The sequence below is a fragment of the Patella vulgata genome, chromosome 1 (assembly GCF_932274485.2).
Source record: "Patella vulgata chromosome 1, xgPatVulg1.2, whole genome shotgun sequence".
NCBI classification, from domain to species: domain Eukaryota; kingdom Metazoa; phylum Mollusca; class Gastropoda; family Patellidae; genus Patella; species Patella vulgata.
This window is the reverse complement of record NC_065879.2, coordinates 92,111,998-92,133,745: the sequence shown is the minus strand read 5'-3', so window position 1 is coordinate 92,133,745 and position 21,748 is coordinate 92,111,998. Positions and strand designations below refer to the sequence as shown.

At 37.8% G+C, this 21,748-nt stretch overlaps 1 protein-coding gene across 1 annotated transcript; it reads left to right on the top strand.

The window, feature by feature from the left end:
- The first annotated feature begins 914 nt into the window (after nucleotides 1-914).
- LOC126818337 (zinc finger protein 239) lies at nucleotides 915-8,669 on the top strand. Its single transcript, XM_050545699.2, has 2 exons — nucleotides 915-1,221; nucleotides 7,143-8,669. The coding sequence occupies exons 1-2, from the start codon at nucleotides 1,219-1,221 to the stop codon at nucleotides 8,292-8,294; spliced, it is 1,155 nt and encodes a 384-aa protein (XP_050401656.1). The 5' UTR covers nucleotides 915-1,218; the 3' UTR covers nucleotides 8,295-8,669.
- Nucleotides 8,670-21,748: the final 13,079 nt, after the last annotated feature.

The window sequence follows — 21,748 nt, the reverse complement described above, 5'->3', positions numbered from 1 at the left end:
CTCGCGTTCATTTCCGGAACAATTTGGAGATAGCAAAATATTGATTCAGGACGTGGATCTAGCCAGCCCGAATAACTCAGAAATTATAATCGATATCCCCAGATTTAGTTTCGACTAAAATCAGTTGTATTTCTGTAACACCATATATTAAAGTGTTTTATTCAATCAACAAACAAAAAATCATTATACATTTCATATTTAGCCAACGATAAAATTAACATCCATCTTTCTAAATCTATCCATTGATAAAATTTAAAAAAAAATATAAAAAATAGTAATAGATTTACTGTTGCTGGGGGATTGTATGGCCGAATGGTTAGCACGTGCTGTATCATAAGGTCTTTCATTGAGTCAACTGGCGTAGTTTCGATTCCCCGGTTGTACGTGACAAGGAGTAGGGTCGTCTGTCAAACCTCGTGGGTTTTCTCCAGGTCCTCCGGTTTCCTCCCACTGATAAATACCCCTACTTGCAAGCGAATTGTTGAAATAGAGTTGAACCACATGTTAGTACTGAAATGACCTAGTTTGTGTCGAGTGGAGTTTAAGCCTCATTTCTCTCCTCTCTTTACTGGTGCTCAGTTGTGGAATTAAGAACCACAGGCACTTGAAGGGATTAGTGTATATCATATTTCAATTTTGATAAGAGACCAAGTCTTGTCTTCTTTAGACATGTTTACATTATTTGCTTTTGGGGGTATGTAGTGCAGTGTGTGTGTAGACTAGTGTATAAAGTGTGGAATTGTATTTTCTTTTAAATATTCATCTGTATAAATAGTTTTATACTTTCGTCTTTGAAGCCGACAACCACCATTCATGAATTGCCTAGGCTGGATAGATCCAGTACTCTATTCAACATACAACTACATTCTTGCTTCAGTTAGAGGCTCACTTCCGGATCTGTAGTGTACCGGAAATGTACTTCTAAACGAACAAAAGATTTTTTTCCTCCTCGTTTTCCAGTTGAGAAATAACGTTTCTGTGGAAATTGACGTTAAACTGCAACAAAGACAATTTACCGAACGATTGGCCATTACTTGGCTTGCTCTAGCAGTATTTACAAACAAATATAATATATTTTCTAATAGAATAATGGTGTGTCGTTTATGAGTAGGGGTTTCACATCACGTGACATTAGTCATTTCTTAGGTATTACATGTAAAACTGTATGTCGGACGATTGACCATTCGCTAACTGTGGAAGAAGTGTACACACTAAGTAATGGTAAGTATTAGCATAATCTACCGTCATCTCCAAACCATTATCTCAAAACCGTTTAACGCAGTACGTTGATCCGGCTACTCTGGAAAATAGGGTTAGGGTTAGAAGTCAAAAAGTAGCCGGGTCAACTTACTAGGCCAACTGTTTCACCCTACGAAAATTTATGGGTTCTTTCACCGGGTTATGGACATACACTGATACAGCCGGTAGCCGTCATTTTGGTCCCGCGTCATTTCGGACTCAACACAGACAACCTTTCGGACTCAGTTTAACGACGGTTCAGACTTTACTTGACGACTTTTCGACTCGGATGAATAATTAATAGACTGTTGAACATTTGTGTGATATATTTGTAACAGCTGATTTTTATTTTTTTTCATTTTATGTGAGTCCGATAGTTGTTTTGTACATTTGTTTTATTTAATTGATCGGCGATTCTTGAGACCGCTAATACTGATTTTGCACTGCTTGTTCTATTTAGTTTTGTTACATCGTATTACTAGCTGTTGTATTGTAATAGCTTAATATCAATCTCAATATCTGCAAAGATTCAGGCTCGATAATAATAATTGTCGAAATGTAAGTGAAATTACCACAGGAAAATACCACTCTGACGTCATCCGGCTGGGGATTTTCCATCAACGGGAATTGCTACGACTCACTTCATTGGTGAATCAGCAAATTTGCCTACTTTTTTCGCGGTATATCCACATTATAAATATTTGACATCATTCAAATTATTACAATTTTCATAAATCTTAGCGTACTATAACGTGCAGATTTCAGTTTTAAAATTGGTACTAGCGATTCTGAAGGGAAAATACCGCTTATTACGTCACTCTCAGATTGGACTGAAAAGCAATTATTTTGGTGCCATGCCACACATTGACTGGTATAGAACATTTTGATTACATTATTATCGTCTATCTCCAATTTTAAAATTCCATAACTTTGAATCTAATTAGAATATTTTGATGAAATACAATTTTGGGGGTAGCATTTTATGTACATTTTCAAAAAATGTTTTTAAAACATTTTTTTCTGTCATTTGAAACTTTGACCTGAAACCCCTATAAGAATGCCAGTTAATTCGTTCAAACAAAAAGTCTGGTTATGTCGTCCACTAATATCAAAACGCATTGGTTGAGTCGTCCACAAGCCGTTGACTCGTCCACACGACAGAGTTTGATTTCAGGATGTCATATAGAATTACATTGGTTAACCCATAAGTGCATAACCATTTTTTTTTCCCAACCCCCTTTTGTGCATAAGCCTAATTTCTGGCATTGCGACGGAAATTGGTGCTAAATACAAAATTGAGGAAAAAAGTATTTTCTGACAATGACAAACCCTACAAAGTATATATATTTAGAAAGAGTATAAAAATGGCTTTCTGAATCTGTAAAGAAAATAAGGGAAATATTTTTTACATGAATGTAGGTGGGGGTAGAATTGACAACTTGAAATCAGGAAAAAAAAAAAATAAGTTCCCACTTCTGAGTGCAATAAAAAATATTTATTGATGCAGAATGTTAGAAATGAAGTATGCTGCTTTCAGAGGCATCTCTTTGGAACACAATACAGAATTTTTTTTTTGAAAATATCCAATAACTTTTACAACAGCAATTGGAGGAAACCGGAAAAACCGAAGAAAACCCACGAGGTTAGACAGACGACATCATCATCCGAGTCACTACTACATTTTGTACACTCATCAAACCATAGATTATGATCAAACACACTGAACCGCAGCACAAATATCTACGATTTCTACGTGAAGCAAAAAACTGGACAAAAAAACACACTCTGTAGCGTAATCCAACTCACACAGTATTCCTTGGCAACTATGAATGGGATCCTGTACAAATCATGTCTTAAATCGGTGAAAAGTTACAGAAATTTTACTCAAAACATTGACAGGACGGCCATGCTGGATTTAGACAATGGCGTCAAAAGGGGATTTCCTGTGGAACCACCTTTAGTGTGGTAAATTCAAACTGTTAAAAACGATACGGGAAATTCCGTAGCCATGCAATTTCAGCCTTGGTTTACTCTACGACGTAGGCCGTAGCCATGCACTTCTTGGTTAAGTCATCCACACAACATTGTGTAATGTTAGGGACACAGAAAGTATTCATAGTCAGTACGGTATAATTAGTGTACTAAGTAGTGCTTTTATCATCATACCTGCCTAGGTTTCATAGTGTTTGATATGAGTATAATTTTCTTTGCGTCAAATGACAGACTACATGTATCATTCGCCAACACAACACAACAATAAATCACTCTTTTAATAGTCCTGATACACTTTTTTCCCCGTTATTTATATACATGTACATGTAATTCCCATTTTTGAAATATGTTATCACGAAATGTGTCAAACTTCTTTCTTGCATACGCTTTACCTACCGTTTGTACGTGACAACACATGTGGCCTGTCCAACCTCGTGAGTTTTCTCCGGTTTCCCCCACTGCTAAAGACCCCTATATGTATACGTGCTGTGTCATACGGTCTGTCATTGAGTCAACTGGCGTGGTTTCGATTCCCTGGTTGTACGTGACAAGGAGTAGGGTCGCCTTTCCAACCTCATGGGTTTTCTCCGGGTCCTCCGGTTTCCTCCACTGTTAAAGTCCTCTATGCGCAAGCGAATTATTGAAATAAAATTAAAACCATATGTTAGTCCCGAAATAATCTAATATGTGTCGAGTGGACATTAAACAATTTTTAAACGCCCACATTTTCATGTGGACACATTATGCCGTCGCCCCTGTTTGTCCGTCCGGACACTCTACAGGTCACAATTTTTATCCGATTTCAACGAAACTTGAAATATAGGTTTATCTCCTTAAGATCTCAGTTCCTTTCGATATTGGCATGTATCGGACCGTAACTTCATGGATTAAGGCCCCTGATTGTACAAAAATCACATTTTTAGCTTGTGCTCCTTATAGAGGTCACAATTTTTATCTGATTTTGTTGAAACTTGAAATGTAAGTTTATAACCCAAAGATCTCAGTGCCTTTCGATATTCGCGCATATTGCAGGGCATCATTTCTGTAAATCATGCAGGAGTCACAAAAAGCTCTTGCACTTAAATTTCCGGGAGCACATAAAAACGCACCCGCAAATTTGCTCGCAAGAGCTTTTTTTTACCATCTATCCAAATGGTGTAAAAAAAAAACCAGTTAAAAATCTAATTTATTTAATAGTACTTATTCGGAACCATCCAAAAGAACAGTAAAAAATTTGGTTTCATTTTAACATCACAAAGTTTCTTTCTCATTAACATGGCTATTTCGTTGATAAATTCCCTGGCTTTGTTAGAATCCTGAACACCGTCTATTGTAGTTGTACCCCATGTTTTTTCTGAATTTCAATAAAAGATTTGAATGATTTTAGAGGCAAACCGTATGTAGCTACTTTATATGCAGTGGTTATAAGTTTTGTATATGCGTCGTGTGACAATTGTTTTAATTTACTGTCGATCACCGGTTGAGTTCCTTGAGCTGTAGTCGTCGTATTATTAGTAGAACTCGTAGAACTAGATTTAGAAGCATGGTCGGCGATGTCTACAGCTTCATCGATTCCCGTCCCTAGAAGTTTCTCAAAATATATAGCAGCTTTGTGTGTTTTTGAATTTAAATGTCTAAATACAGTATGTTTACTGATAAAAGTTGTCCCCACAACATACTTCTCAAACTCTGTTAATGTTTTGCCTCGTAAGTGCTGAGAACGTGAAACTTTTTTGTGGTGCCGGCAGGGCACAAATTTTGCACCAAATATTAATTACAAATTGGCGACCTTGTGAATCCGTTTTGGTATTAGAAATGAAAATGAAATGAAATGGAGTTTAACGTCCTACTGTTCTGCTCCTAACCTGGGCTAATGAAAACGGGCATACGCCATACAGTGTGCTATGAGGGAAATTTGCCCGGGCAGCGGCACTATCGCCTACTCTTATATCGAATTCCAACTGCCAAGGGATCTTTTACGTGCACGCCAATGTGTATACGGGACCTCGGTTTTTTGTTCCATCCGAACGACTAGACAGCTGTCCTTGTCAGCCCCTCTTGGTATTAGAACCAATTACAGAGTTGACATCCCAATTATTAAATGTGTGTAGTTGTACACAATTTCGGTGTTGAGACATTTTCTAGTCAATATTTCTATTGATTGTATCCAATTTCTAGCAGACGAATACGCTCATTGAACATGCCATTGGTTGTCAAGTACTCGATTTACCGGTCTTATGCTTACAACAGAAAACATTACCTTGGATGTTTGAGTAAATCTCTGGCTCAATGCCAAAGGCGGGAAAGGAATGTATATATACATGTATCGTGATTATCCAGACGCTTTCTATATGACCACAACAGAAATTCATAACGTTATATTTATTCAAATTTCACAATCAAAAACTCTTACAAAACGAACGCCGTAACACGGAAAGCATTTAATTTAAAAACGATCAATCGTTTATTACTAATGTAATACTATCACTAATAAATAATAATCTATCGTGAATGCAACCGTCATGACAACCGAGCTAATAATCTTTAACCCAAATGTCTCGATACCATAACAATAATATTTTTATTTAACTTTTCAAGCTCGACTTTCTTGATAAAACTGTCGAAATTGTCTGAATTTTTAGCAGGAGCTATAACCTGCGCTTGTGTTTATGGCCCCTGATTGTACGAAAAATCACGTTTTTAGCTTGTGGACTCTATAGAGGTCATAATTTTTATCCGATTTAAAAAAACTTTTCAATATATCACCGTTACACCCTAAGGATGGTTGAGTTCGAATTTCGTGAAAATCGACCCAAAACTGACAGACAAAACGGTCGCCCGTTGTACTCAAATAGCATAAAAATATGGTATATCAAGGTTGTTGAACCTCTAGAGGTCACAATTTTCTTCTGATTTTGATGAAACTTGAAATGTAAGTTTATAGACTCAAAGATCTTGGTTCCTGTCGATATTCGCGCATATCAGAACGTAACGTTATGAATTATGGCCCCTGATTGTACGAAAAATCACATTTTTAGCTTCAGGTCCCTCTAGAGGTCACAATTATTATCCGATTACAAAACCATTCAAATATATCACCGTTACACCGTAATTTTGTCTGAGTTCAAATTTTGTGAAAATCGGATTAAAACTGCTGGACAAAATACATGTAGCCGCCCCTTGTACGCAAATATAACATCTGGTATATCAAAGTTGTGGACCCTCTAGAGGTCACAATTGGAGGGTCTAGAGCACAAGTGATCTAACAACCAACTAAAATGGTTGGTAGTTAGATCACTTGTGCTCTAGACCCTCCAATTTTGATGAAACTTGAAATACATGTTTATAACCCAAAGATATTGGTTCCTGTTGATATTCGCGCTTATCGGATCATAACTTCCAGAATTATGGCCCCTGATTGTACGAAAAATCACGTTTTTAACTTGTGATCCCTCAAGAGGTCACAATTATTATCCGATTTAAAAAAATGTTTGAATATGTCACCGTTACACTGTAATTTTGATCGAGTTTGGATAAAACCGTTAAAATATATCACCATTCCACCATAATGAAGGTTGAATTCGAATTTCGGGAAAATCGAAATGAAACTGCCCAATTTTGTAAAAGTATGCAATTCGAAGGTTGTGGACTCTCTAGAGGTCACAATTTTTATCCGATTTTGATGAAACTTAAACTATATCCTTATATGCCAAAGATCTCAGACCCTTTTGATATTTGCGCATTTCAGACCATAACTGTCTGGATTATTGCCCCTAATTGTACAAAAAAAATTCTGTTTGCTTTTAGCTTGTTCTCTATCCATCTCTTGCAAAATGTGGGCGTATCCTGTCTAGCAGCCGCTGGTATATATTTCAAGAAGTTAATGATGTTATAACTTTTATATATTACAGGAAACTAATGATGTTAAAACATGTCATCGGTGTGTTGTATGTGATGAGGTTTTTCAACAATATGATGATTTAAAACAACACCATAAAATGCACATAAAGGAAGAGAAAACTGATGATGTAGATGAAATTTGTCACATTAAAAAAGAGCAAACTGATGATGTAGATGAAATTTGTCACGTTAAAAAAGAGCAAACTGATGATGTAGATGAATATTGTCATGTTCATTTTAATGAAGAAAAGAGTGATGATGTCGATGGACGTTTTCATGTTAAAGAAAAGAAAAGTTGTCATGTTGAAAATATTGAAACTGTTTACGAGTGTGAACTGTGCGACAAACTATTCAGATTAGAATCTGATTTAGAAAAACACTGTGAAATCCATGTTGAAGAAGAGGAGTCAGTTTTGAAGCACGAGACAAGTTTCAACCAGTATAACGAAACAGAAATAAATGATCTGTTAAGTTCAGGGCAGCGTGTACAATGTAATGTCTGTAGCAAATTATTTACGTCCAAGTATTACCTTAAAGTTCATATCAGAACCCACACAGGTGAAAAGCCGTATTCCTGTGGTATTTGTGGTAAATCATTTAAAACTAACAGCGATTTATACCGACATATGAGGACGCATACTAAAGAAAAACCATATAGTTGTGATATTTGTGGTAGATCGTTCCGAGAAACAGGTAATTTAGCACAACACATGCGAACTCATACAGGTGAAAAAAGGTACGCCTGTGATGTTTGTAGTAAGCCTTTTAATCGGAACAGCGACCTTCAGAGACACAAAAGATGTCATTCCGGAGAAAAACCATACAAATGCGGTCTTTGTGGAAAATTATTTGGCGATAACGGAAATTTACGACAACATCTGAAAACTCATGCGAATGAAAAGACATTTACATGTGATGTTTGTAGTGCATCGTTTAAGCGGAATAGTGACCTAAAGAGACACAATATAGTTCATGCTGGAGTGAAGCCATATACATGTGATGTTTGTGGTGAATCCTTCAGTGAAACTAGTAATCTAGGACAACACATGAAAATTCATACATGTACGAATACGAGTGAAAAAAGTTATTGTTGTCTTGTTTGTAGCAAATTTTTTTCAAATAATAGTCATTTACAAAGGCATATGAAACTTCACACTAGATAAAAAATTTTTTACATGTGATGTTTGTGGTATAAATCGTTTCGTCAAAGTGGACCTCTTAAAGGAGTTAAATCGCTAATATTTGGGAGAGAGACAGAGAGAGAAATGGGGTTTAACGTCCACTCGACACAAACTAGGTCATTTCGGGACTAACATATGTTTTTTTAAAATTTTATTTACATAATTCGCTTGCGCGTAGGGGTCTTTAGCAGTGGGAGGAAACCGGAGGACCCGGAGAAAACCCACAAGGTTGGACAGGCGACCCTACTCCTTGTCACGTACAACCGGGGATTCGAAACCACGCCAGTTGACTCAATGACAGACTTTATGATACAGCGCACGCACGCTAACCATTCAGCCATCCAACCCCCCCTCTAATATTTGGGACCTAGAAATGGACACAAATGGGTCGCAACGCATATAATACTGTAATATGAATGTATATAAACTGATTTACATTCAATCGTTTCTGTTTTTACTGTAATTTCTAATCAGTTATGTTCGGCGAAATGCGCCAAAGTCTCAGCGTCTGGTTATTCAAGTCTACACCGATGGTATTTATTGCGCATGCTCTCCAGATAAGAATATAGCGTCACTATTTGACATGACTTGTGGAATATGTCTAGCCACGTTCTTTGAGTTTCTTGTTCCAAATGGCACTGAAACGCATTATGGTGCACGATTCGTGTACCAATGGTAAAATGTTTATTTTGTCTTGAATATTGGATATCAGAAGCCCATCTTTTCCCTGTAAGATCACAAGACCAATGTTGATTTGAATTGACAAATAATTCGTGTTTTCAGTGTCGAAGATTTTTGATGATATTGAGTTACATGTAGAGACTTAGCTACTTTAAGAAGCAGGGGTGGGGGTGGGTGGCTGAATGTCATTGAGTCAACTGGTGGGGTTTCGATTCCCCGAATGTACGTGGCAAGGAGTAGGGTCGTCTGTCCAACCTCGTGGGTTTTCTCCTGGTCCTCCGGTTTCCTCCCACTGCTAAAGTCCCTATGCGCAACAAATTATGTAAATAAAATTAAACCATATGTTAGTCCCGAAATGACCTAGTTTGTGTCGAGTGGACGTTAAACCCCATTTCTCTCTCTCTCTATGAATTGAATAACTACATTTATATCATCATTGTTTAATCACTGTCTAAAACTGTATTATGTCCTGATGATGCCCCTGTGGCGGAAAATATTAGACCAATCTGGTTAAAACACAGATCCAATTTCGTTTTTATAGTTCAAAATTTCGATTTTACTTGTCTTTACTACGCTTGGATCTGGAAGCGTTGTTATTTAACTCGTGTTCTGCTTGAAATGAGGGGTCAGCCAATCAAATGATCTGTCGAATCGAGCGTTTGACCTTTTTTGCGCGGAACTGTGGGTAGACATTAACGGCAATAGAAATCAAAACAAAGCAAAAGTAGATAAAAAAATATATGGCGGTCGCTAATTGGGTAATCAAATGACTGACGTAATCGGGTCAAATGTCACTTGCTTGGTACCTGACGTCATAGAACGTGAACTCCCACTACAGCTGGCCAGATCTTCATGTAGTGTAGGCCATCGAAAGTATAAAAAAGGAAACGAAACGAAATATACATGTAGATGTGTGTTTTAATCAGATTAATAACCATATACATGTAGTGGTTCAATTCATACTATTGTTTTGGGATATTTAATACTGAGAGTTGAAATCTTTACTTTTATTCTATACATGTATATATATACATGTAGTGGAAAATTTTTTACCTGGACATATTTTTTATTTATTGGGGGTTGGATGGTCGTATGGTTAGCATGTGCATGCTGTATCTCACGGTCTGTCATTGAATAAACTGTCAGGGTTTCCATTCCCCGGTTGTAAGTGACAAAGAGTAGGATCGTCTGTCCAACCTTGTGAGTTTTCTCCAAGTCCTCCGGTTTGCTCTCACTGCTAAAGAACCCTACGCATAAGCGAATTATTGAAATAAAATTGAACTGTCTGTTAGTCTCGAAATGACCTAGTTTGTGTCGAGTGGACGTTAAACCCCATTTCTCTCTCTATTTTTATTTATTTATGTGTATATACAAGGTATTGTAAGAGTTTGTGTTCTTGAACCATATACAATATGTTAATTTGTATCCAATGTTTGTTTATATCTTAATGTATTGAACTCTTGATTAAATAAAATATTTAAACCAGCAACAAAAAAATGTTTTATATAAGAGCAACATGGAGGGGAAACCCCCAAAAAGGTACAGTAATAGTGTTTTAAAGGATCTGAGGGACATGTAATGTAGCTTTACATGAGCCATAGTAATTGACCTTTAAAGTGGCTATGTTAATATACATGTACATGTAGCTTTAAAGTGATTATGGTAATATAGCTTTAAAGGATCTAAGGTAATATAGCTTTAAAGTGGCTATAATATATAGCTTTAAAAGATCTAAGGTAATATGGTTGAAGTGATTGACCTACATGTGTTAAGTGATCAAAGGTAATATAGCTTTAAAGTAGCTATGGTCATATAACTTTAAAGTAGATTAGGTAATATAACTTTAAAGTAGATTAGGTAATATGTAGCTTTAAAGTAGCTATGGTAATATAACTTTAAAGTAGATTAGGTAATATAACTTTAAAGTAGATTAGGTAATATGTAGCTTTAAAGTAGCTATGGTAATATAACTTTAAAGGATCTGTGGTAATATAACTTTAAAGTAGCTATGGTAATATAACTTTAAAGTAGCTATGGTAATATAACTTTAAAGTAGATTAGGTAATATGTAGCTTTAAAGTAGCTATGGTAATATAACTTTAAAGGATCTGTGGTAATATAACTTTAAAGTAGATTAGGTAATATGTAGCTTTAAAGTAGCTATGGTAATATAACTTTAAAGTGTAGCTAATTTAATATGTAGCTTTAAAGGATCTGTGGTAATATAACTTTAAAGGATCTGTGGTAATATAACTTTAAAGTATCTATGGTAATACGTAGCTTTAAAGTAGCTATGGTAATATAACTTTAAAGTGTAGCTAATTTAATATGTAGCTTTAAAGGATCTGTGGTAATATAACTTTAAAGGATCTGTGGTAATATAACTTTAAAGTATCTATGGTAATACGTAGCTTTAAAGTAGCTAAGGTAATATGTATCTTTAAAGTAACTAAGGTAATACGCAGCTTTAAAGTAGATTGGGGAATATAGCTTTAAAGTAGATTAGGTAATATAGCTTTAAAGTATAGCTATGGTAATAATTATAGGTTTCAAGTGTCTAAACTACCCTTGACTCAAGCCTTCAATGTTTTGAGTTTGAATCACAGATTTATCTCAACTTGGGCTTTATTGAATCTGGCTCCAGTGAAAGACTCCGAATTCCCACCCCTCCAGACCTAGCCATGCACCTTAACGGAGCTAAATTGCTAATATTTGGGACCTAGAATTTGACACAAATGGGTCGCAACCCCACCCATCTAGACCTAGCCATGCACATTAAATAAAGGAGCTAAATCGCTAACTTTTGGGACCTAGAATTTATCACAAATGGGTCGCAACACCACCCGTCTAGATCTAGCCATGTACGTTAAAGGAGCTAAATCACTAATATTTGGGACCCAGAAATTGACACAAATGGGTCGCAACACATATAATAATGTCATATGAATGTATATAAACTGATTTACATTCATTCGTTTCTGTTTTCTCAGTAAATTCTAATCAGTTATGTTCGGCGACATATACGCCAGAAGTCGCAATGGAATGGCTATCTCTAGCACCTGGTTATCCCAGTCTACACCTCCAGATAAGAATACGGCGCCACCTTTTAACATGACTTGTGGAATAGTCTATCCTCGTTCTTCGAGTCCCTTGTGACAAATGGCGCTCGCTCTATCATAAGGCCTGTCATTGAGTCAACTGGCGGGGTTTCGTATCCCCGGTTGTACGTGACAAGGAGTAGGGTCGCCTTCCAACTTCGTGGGTTTTCTATGGGTCCTCTGGTTTCCTCCCACTGCTAAAGACCCCTATTAGATATCAGAAGCTCATCTTTTCCTGGTAAAATCACAACATCAATGTTAATTTAAATTGACAAATAATGTGTTTTTTCAATGTCGAAGACTTTGGATGATATTGAGTTAGAGACTTAGCTACTTTAAAAACGACAGTCGAAATTCAATTAAGTGTACGTATGAGGAACTGACAGCTATAATTAAATGTGGAATCGATCTGGGTATTGCAGCAATCATGCCCCGAGTTCACAAAACATTCTCAGACTTTTAAGAATTTACTCAAAGAGAGGCTTAATGTGATGAAGTTTGTTGCGAGCGGCCATAAATGAAATGATTTATACATGATTAAAAATCGCGATATGGTATTAGGTTGCGCCAAACATATGCGGATTTGTTCACAGAAAAAAATTATATGCATAAATAAAAACAATATCACAGAATGTAAAAAAAAAAGTACATCTATCTGCAACTGTATGTAGTAAGCGACATGTCTAATGTTTGTTACATGTTATTTTAAATGTATTTGTGAAAGTCCCAGGTGAATATTTCTTGTCGTGGTGACAAATGGAGTCTTGGTGACATAATGATAGTGACGGGTGTATTTTCTCCTCTTGGTGACAAATGATAGTCTTGGTGACATTGTATATAGCACCAAACTGACATGAAGTATAGGTGACGAACATATCGGGTTAAAATGATGACAATCTGTAAGAATACTCATGATTTTAAGCTACTGTACTTTCTAATTTGGAAAAGAAATGAAATGGGGTTTAACGTCCTACTGTTCTGCTCCTATACTGGGCTATTGAAGACAGGCATACGCCATACAGTGTGCTATGAGGGAAATTTTGCCCGGGCAGCGGCACTATCGCCTACTCTTATATCGAATTCCAACTGCCAAGGGATCTTTTACGTGCATTCCAATGTATACACGGGACCTCGGTTGTTCGTATAATCCGAAGGACTAGACAGCTGTCCTTGTCAGACCCTCCGTTCTGCACCACTGACAAGGGTAAACCACGTCGGAAAATCCCGATGAACTTTATACAGTACGGCCGTCGCGATGGTTTGACGGGACAATATTATCGTGTCGTTTTTTGTTGAAATATGCCACGAAAATGTCACGATAAATAACTCGGTGTAGAAGTTGCGATCGTGTGACAAGATAGGACTTGGTGTAATTTGATGATGTAAAATTAACGATATGTATCTGTCATAAACAACTAATGTCAAAAAGATATACTGCCGATGTTTGAAATATTGAATAGTTTCGTCAATAATCCTGACGTGAAGAGCCACTCTGTATAGAAAGAACACACATGTACATATGCCGTTATATTTCAACGGAGTTTCGTAAAGCTGCATGTCTAGTGAAGAACACGCACATTTGAAACTATATTACAGTTTCAAAATTTATGTTACATTCGTGTTTGTTTTGTATTTAAACTATTAAAAAGTGTGACGGTTAAAAATTGCAAATAAAAAAAAATATTTTGATGATCGATCTTGAAAATTGAAATAGTATACATGTATAAAAAGAACTTAAAGCGGAATTCGAGTGCGGTTTCAAGTCAGACATAAGCTCGTACTTATTGTAAAACGTAACACAGATCTACGATGTACTAGATTGGAATTGCACAAAAATCCTGGGCACTCGTTTTATTCTGCATGAATTTTGATCAAAGGATATGTCGTTTATACTCGGGATACCACAAAGGAAAGAGAGAGAGAGAGAGAAATGGGGTTTTAACGTCCACTCGACACAAACTAGGTCATTTCGGGACTAACATATGGTTTGATTTTATTTCAATAATTCGCTTGCGCGTAGGGGTCTTTAGCAGTGGGAGGAAACCGGAGGACCCGGAGAAAACCCACGAGGTTGGACAGGCGACCCTACTCCTTGCCACGTACAACCGGAGTTTCGGAAACCACGCCAGTCGACTCAATGACAGACTTTATGATACAGCGCGCGCACGCTAACCATTCAGCCATCCAACCCCCCTCACAAAGGAAAGGAAATCAATTTGATTGAATATCTTGGAATCACAATACTTCGGTCATCATATGATAATTCAAAACAGATTTGTACTCAGGATTATACTTTTTCAGAGTGATTAACTCGTTTGTGGTGTTTGCCGCATGCGCTTGTCTGCATACGTAATTGCACTCAATCAGTGAAAATACTTTTAACTTTTGTTGATTACATTGTCTTGTATCTACTGTCCAAATTAATTAATCCGTTAAAATCACACAACCAATTCAGTATTCGGTTCATTCTTTGATGTTTTATAATTTCTATTATTTCTATTTTCTAATATTGGCTTGTATTCAAAGCCAAACTATCCCCAAACGAGTATACAACAAATCACAAATGAACGACTCTTCCTGAATTATTTCAACATGGCAACAAGGACATTAACACGAGAGAGTACACACTTTTTAGTGCAGTTCCAGGACGATGATACAACTATCGTAGTATCCCGATCAAAGGTATTTACTGAAGGGAGAGTGAGAGTGGGTGGTGTATATATGGTTCAGTATGGGGAGAAGACAGGGGACAGGTCAATTCAATCTGGGAATTAAATCTCGTTGAACTTGACACATACAGATTCCGGCTGGATGACAAGATCTACACAAAGAAAACACTCAATCACCCTAGAAGAGATATTTGTAGACTTATATCGAAGCTAAGGGTGAAAGAGCGGCTGCGAGACTACAAACACCAAGTCATCATCTGTGAGTGCGGAGAAGAATGTACCACCAACCATGTCCTGGTAGACTGCGAGGTATACGAGGAGGAGAGAAGGGAACTAGTGAGACCAACAACATACCATTCAACACTAAGAACCTACTCTTCCCGAGACCAGATCTGAAACTGCAAATCTTCGAACAAATCCACGCCTTAATGGACACAGTTGGACTAAGTAGAATAGTGAAGTAAGAGGGGGTCACGGTTAGACGGGCCCGGCATCTAAACACTAAACTACATAGGGGATTTATACCAAACTGGCAGGATAGTGGAGTAAGGGGGAGTCACGATCAGACGGACTCGGCATCTAAACACTATTCCACCAAAAACAGACACCAAACCTACAGAATGGGATAGTGGAGTAAGGGGAGGTCATGATAAGACGGGCCTGGCACCTAAACACAAACCCCACAAAGATGACATCTACCAAACTAGCAGGATAGTGGAGTAAGGGGGAGTTACGGTCAGACGAACTCGGCACCTAAACACTATTCCGCAAATAAAACTGATACCAAACCCAGAGAGTGGGATAGTGGAGTAAGGGGAGGCCACGATAAGACGGGCCTCCACTTAAACACTAAAACGATGACATCTACTAATCCAGAAGCAGACGTAATCATCTACCAAACGATATGTTTTATATTAAATAAAGGGAAGAACTTCCCACTAAACCAAATCCATGGCCTAAGGCCAAATGGAAAGATTGCAAAATCATATTCTAAAAAACAGGAATCAGCTTCGGCTCTCCTATGTCTTGTATGCGATATCACTTAATTGGAAGCAGACGTTAAACACCAAGAACGAACGAGAAGAAAGGGGATACCTTAAGTGCTGAAATTTTAGACGAAGGGCCATGGATAGAGCTTCAGAAGAAAATGCTAAGGAAAGCAACCACAGTTACTGTAAAACCAACCTTAATCAAGCCAACTAAAAGAATTGAAAAGTGAAGTGAGTAATTTATTACAGTACACATCAAAACACTTGGCGGTTAATCTTTACAAACGAATAATTTAACAAATGTTTAATATGGACAAAAATTGCAAGATATAACAAATTTAAAGAATACACACATTTAAAAATATTTCATATTAGATAAAAGGCACTATAAGTAAAATACTTAGAAAAAACATGATTTAAATAAAGAATAATGTGAGTTCTTATCAATTCTTATTCCCGGGTTTACAAGATTCGAAATTTTAGCAATTTCTGTTTTGATTAATAAATCTGTAAAATACTGGATACTTTTCCCCCTTGAGCATTCCCGAAAAACAACATTTGGTATGTCCCTAGAAGCGCGCCCACCCACAGAAATAAATTACAATTGGCACAACTTTAAAAATATGATCAATAAAAGTACTACATGTATCTTGGGTTAAGTCATTTGTCCAAAATTCATTACAGCATTTCACTAGTTCCTCTTTTGTAGTTGGGTTTCTTTTCCACAGCCATCTATTAAGCATATTCCACACCATTTCGATGGGATTCAGGTCACAACTTTCTCAAAAATAGAAATATATACATGTATATCAGTAATCGTTCTACTCTGTGGATCAACATGCGTTATTATTTTCCAAGTCGTTTTTTGTGGGAAGAGTCTGGTTACATACATGTATCATCTATTTCGACCCGATTCTCTTATGAAACTTTTCACTTCCCATTTTACAAACGATGAATATATGCTTAAAGAAAGGGGTTTTACCTGATGGCCATTCTTTTATCAATTGATATCGTAGGTATGGATGAAGTCATGGGCCTTCTTTGACTTATGTTTTGGGTCATTGTCTTGAACAAAGCGATGGCCACCCGGGAACATATTCTGGATAAACAGCAAAAGAGAGTCTCTTAAAACGTGGTCCTTGTAAAATTCGGAATCCATTATCCCATCGAAAATTAAAAGGCCTGTGGGTCCGCGTTTGCTGATACCACCCCACAGATGTTCCTTTTCTCTATATGCTACAGTCTTGTTATCATGCAATTGGATACTGCATTCATCGGTAAAAATCACATCGTCAAAGTTATCGTTGCTGCGCAGTAAAGATTTACAAAATTCCACACGTTTAAGTTTGTTTGCGTCGCGAATGAGCTGACAATACCGTTGTTTGGAGGCTGTGTATCCAGCAACAGATATAGCCTTTAACACTGTTGTCTTACCAACGTTTGTTCCAGAGTCTGCAAAAATGTTCCTAATGTCACTTGAACTACGATTGCAGTCGTCGTTTAGAGAGTTTTTCACAATATTAATGTCCTTGTTTTTTTAGAGTTTGAAACACAGTTTTAGCTTCTACTTTTTTGATCATTTGGTTCTTCCTGGTCTCACGTATCTCAATCACCATTTTCACAGCTGTCCAGGTCACATAAATTTGAAATTATTTTTCGAGTTCCCTGCGTATCGCAAATGACATCCAACCTTCTTCGCTTAATTTGATTATCCTCAATTTCTGTTCATGTGATATCTTCGATGCATGCATAGTAAACATTTATCCAAAAACAATAGTAAGCACAAAATGACCATTAAGATGGACACCAGCGATATATATACTTATCAAGACCCTGATTGATGTCTATTTCCCACGGGTCTTCTTTCATCACAATGCTCCAACCTCGTGGGTTTTCTCCGGGTCCTCCGGTTTCCTCCCACTGCTAAAGACCCCTATGCGCAAGCGAATTATTGAAATAAAATTAAACCATATGTTAGTCCCGAAATGACCTAGTTTGTGTCGAGTGGACGTTAAACCCCATTTCTCTCTCTCATCACAATGCCATCTGCATTGAAATGAAATGAAATGAAATGTTGTTTAATGGCACGTCAGCTCCAACCGGGCTATATTGCGCCAAACATAAGGTGAATTTAACGAGACAAATTAAAACAATATCACAGGGATGTATTCATATATGTGAATAAAAACAAATATCACAGAAAATATAATTAAAAATAAATATATCAATACCTTTACATATATAAATATTTAAAACATAATATATGATAAATATATACAATCATCTGCATTGAAGTTCAGAATAACAGCTAATCAACAATGTGTTAACAGGCAGAGTGACGATGTGCCACGTGTAATATTATTGATCTGTGAAATGTGATACATGAGAGAGAGAAATGGGGTTTAACGTCCACTCGACACAAACTAGGTCATTTCGGGACTAACACATGGTTCAATTTTATTTCAATAATTCGCGAGCGTATGGGTCTTTAGCAATGGGAGGAAACAGGAGGACCCGGAGAAAACCCACGAGGTTGGACAGGCGACCCTACTCCTTGTCACGTACAACCAGGGAATCGAAACCCCGCCAGTAGACTCAATGACAGGCCGTATGATACAACGCGCGCGTGGTCATACTTGAGACATGTCTTTCTTGCAAATAATATGAAGTATTTTCTATTTTTCAGAAAATCGCCTCAAGGGTTATCACATACACAGAAGCGCCCATCACAACAAGCGTTGAATCCGTAGTAAGAGAAAGCCCCGAATCCGAAATGGCTATCATTCCCGAAAACAGAACACCCACTAGTCCCGAATCCCCACCAGTCCTACTAGTCCTGAGTTCCCACCCCCCGCCAGTCCTACTAGTCCCGAATCTCCACGTCCCGAATCTCCACCCCCCGCCAGTCCTACTAGTCCCGAATCTCCACCCCCCGCCATTCCTACTAGTCCCGAGTCAACACCCCCCGCCATTCCTACTAGTCCCGAGTTCCCACCCCCCGCCATTCCTACTAGTCCCGAGTCAACACCCCCCGCCATTCCTACTAGTCCCGAATCCCCACCCCCCGCCATTCCTACTAGTCCCCAATCCCCACCCCCGCCATTCCTACTAGTCCCGAATCCCCACCCCCGCCATTCCTACTAGTCCCGAATATCGAACAAGCACAACTCCTTGGAAACGAAACTTTGCATGAGTTATTCAATTACATCGAAAATGATGAGCCACAGAGTCAGCCATTGAGACAGTTAATCCCCGATAGTGACATCGAAAACAACACAGTTCTACAAAGTCTGGACAGTAAATTAGAGGCATTCAACAAACGGAACATGCAGATATTAAAAAATCAAAAAAGGGTATTGGAAAACCAGGCTTATATAATACAGCTTCTTGGTGGAAGGGGATCGCAAGATGTCGTTGCAGAACATGTACCAGTAGTACCAACCTCTACCTCAACAGAATCCACAGACTTCTGCGACATACCTGAACCCCACAGAATAAATGACAATGAAATGGCCAAGCTTGTAGCCTCATCAAAAACAGTGACACATTTTTTGTCGTGTACCATTTTGAAACGTCTATACCCTGAACTTTTTGGCCCAGATAACCATAGATTTACACACACTTACAAAGGTGGGGGGGGGGGGGTGTGTGCAAAAAGAATAAAACTGAGATCAATAGGGAAAAAACAATATTTGCAGAGGTATATTATATATAGATACCCACAGATGGCAGACCCCACCCAGGGCACCCTCTATAAAACCACAGTAGTGGCTGCAATAAACGAAAGTAAAGAAAGAAAGAAATATGGTTTTATGGCACATCAGCTCCAATCGGGCTATATTGCGCCAAGAATATGGTGAATCTAACGATACAAATTAAATCGATATCACATAAATGAATTTATATATGTAAATAAAAACAAATATCACAGAAAATATATTAATTAAGAATAAATGTAACAAATCTTTTACATATATAAATATTTAAAACGATATACATGATTAAATATATACAATTAAAATTGATAATAAAAGTTTGTCTCTTTTAAAAATGTTAGCACTTTGACATATAACTCCGGTTGAGCAAATAGCTGACGTACTGACTGGCAACGGTAGTATTTAGATCTAATGTACTTGAGATGCAATAAACGAATGTCAACGAAGGCCCGGAAAGAAAAAGAAATAATAAATAAGTGCTTGGAAGTATTGAGTAAGTGTTTATTATTGTAGCAAAGGTACTTGGTGTAGGATATTTTATTTTGTTCATTACTCGGACCGCTAATAAATTGTTGTTTTAATTAATTGTGTTTGTTTTTATGTCTACTCGGACCGCTAATAAATTGTTGTTTTAATAAATAGATGAAGCACATGAAAGACAATTGATTCATTTTTAATTGGTGTGATTGGAGTAATGTCCAAGCGCTTAAATTGTATATAAACATGTAAAATGTATATTTCATTATCATTTGTCAAAATGTCTGATCTATGTGCGATTCTTTAGATCGACCTAGGCAGGAGGCTGTATTGTGTGACGTGTGTGAAAGATGACAGCATAGAACCTGTAATACTGGTATGTACAATTAATTGCTTACAGTCTAGACAATGTAATCGCAGTTGAAGACATTAGATTTTTACTAAATTACATGTAATTGCTCAATACAAAATAGTTTCAAATGTTTTAAATATATTTTTCATATATATCCAGACAACGTTATAGAAGAATGGTTAAACAATTGACAATGGTATCATTTTAATAATATTTGTAATACTACTTATTCGTTTATATACTAATTCAAAAAAAGTAGGGGATATTTGATTTTGGGGGCATAATACTAAAATATGCAAATGACTACGAAAAAAGTCACTATAGAACCTAACAGAAGAAACATTTCCAGTTACATGTGACGCCCAAACGCACCAATAGCTACCGCATGGAATGCAGGTGATGTTTGGGATCATCATGGGGGTCCAACCCAAGATTTGCACGACTCTGAATGTTACAGTCATTGTGGCATTTAATTCCAGGGTGGAAACATCAGTTTAATTGTTTTAGTGACCAGAAAACAAATTTTGATATGCGTCGGCTTACCCAAAATGAGAGGTTACGTGCCCTTGGCATGCTACAGATCGGCACAACACAGGCGGTTGTGGCGCGGACGATGAATGTTTCTCAGTCTGTCATAAGCAGGCTATGGTCCAGATACCGTGATACACAATCTGTACAGGACAGATCACGCTCAGGTCGACCAAGGGCGACAACTCAAGCCCAGGATCGATTTATCCGTACCTTGGCCTTGAGAAATCGTGTCATCACAGCAAATCAGATCAGCGCTCGTCTTCAAACAGACACTGGTGTGAGAGTGAGTGGCCAGACGATTCGGAATCGACTGCATAGGGGTCACCTTCGCGCCCGACGTCCTCGCGTGATCCCTTGTTTGAGAGATCATCACATTCAGGCAAGACGTCGTTGGTGTAGGGATCGTCAACACTGGGATAATCGACGCTGGAGCAATGTGATGTTTTCAGATGAGTCAAGGTTCACTGTTGATTTTTTGGACAGACGTAGGAGGGTGTGGTGTCGAAACGAGCGCTTCCAAGACGTTAACGTCATCAGACATGATCGATTTGGGGGTGGTTCTGTTATGGTGTGGGGAGGCATCACTGTTGCTGGAAGAACGGCTTTACATGTTGTTGCAGGGCGTGTTACAGGCCAGTACTACCGGGACAACATCTTGGCAGTCCATGTTGTGCCGTTCGCACGACGTCATGGCCGCCGTTTCATCTTCCAGGATGACAACGCAAGATGTCACAGGGCCAGGATCGTTACAGGTTACCTCCAACAACAGAACATCACCACATTACCTTGGCCAGCACTGAGTCCCGACCTCTCCCCCATCGAGCATGTCTGGGACATGCTTGGACAGAGGTTACGTCAACGTCAACAACGTCCTGCCAATGTCCAAGAACTTGCTGCTGCATTGCAACAGGAATGGGATAATC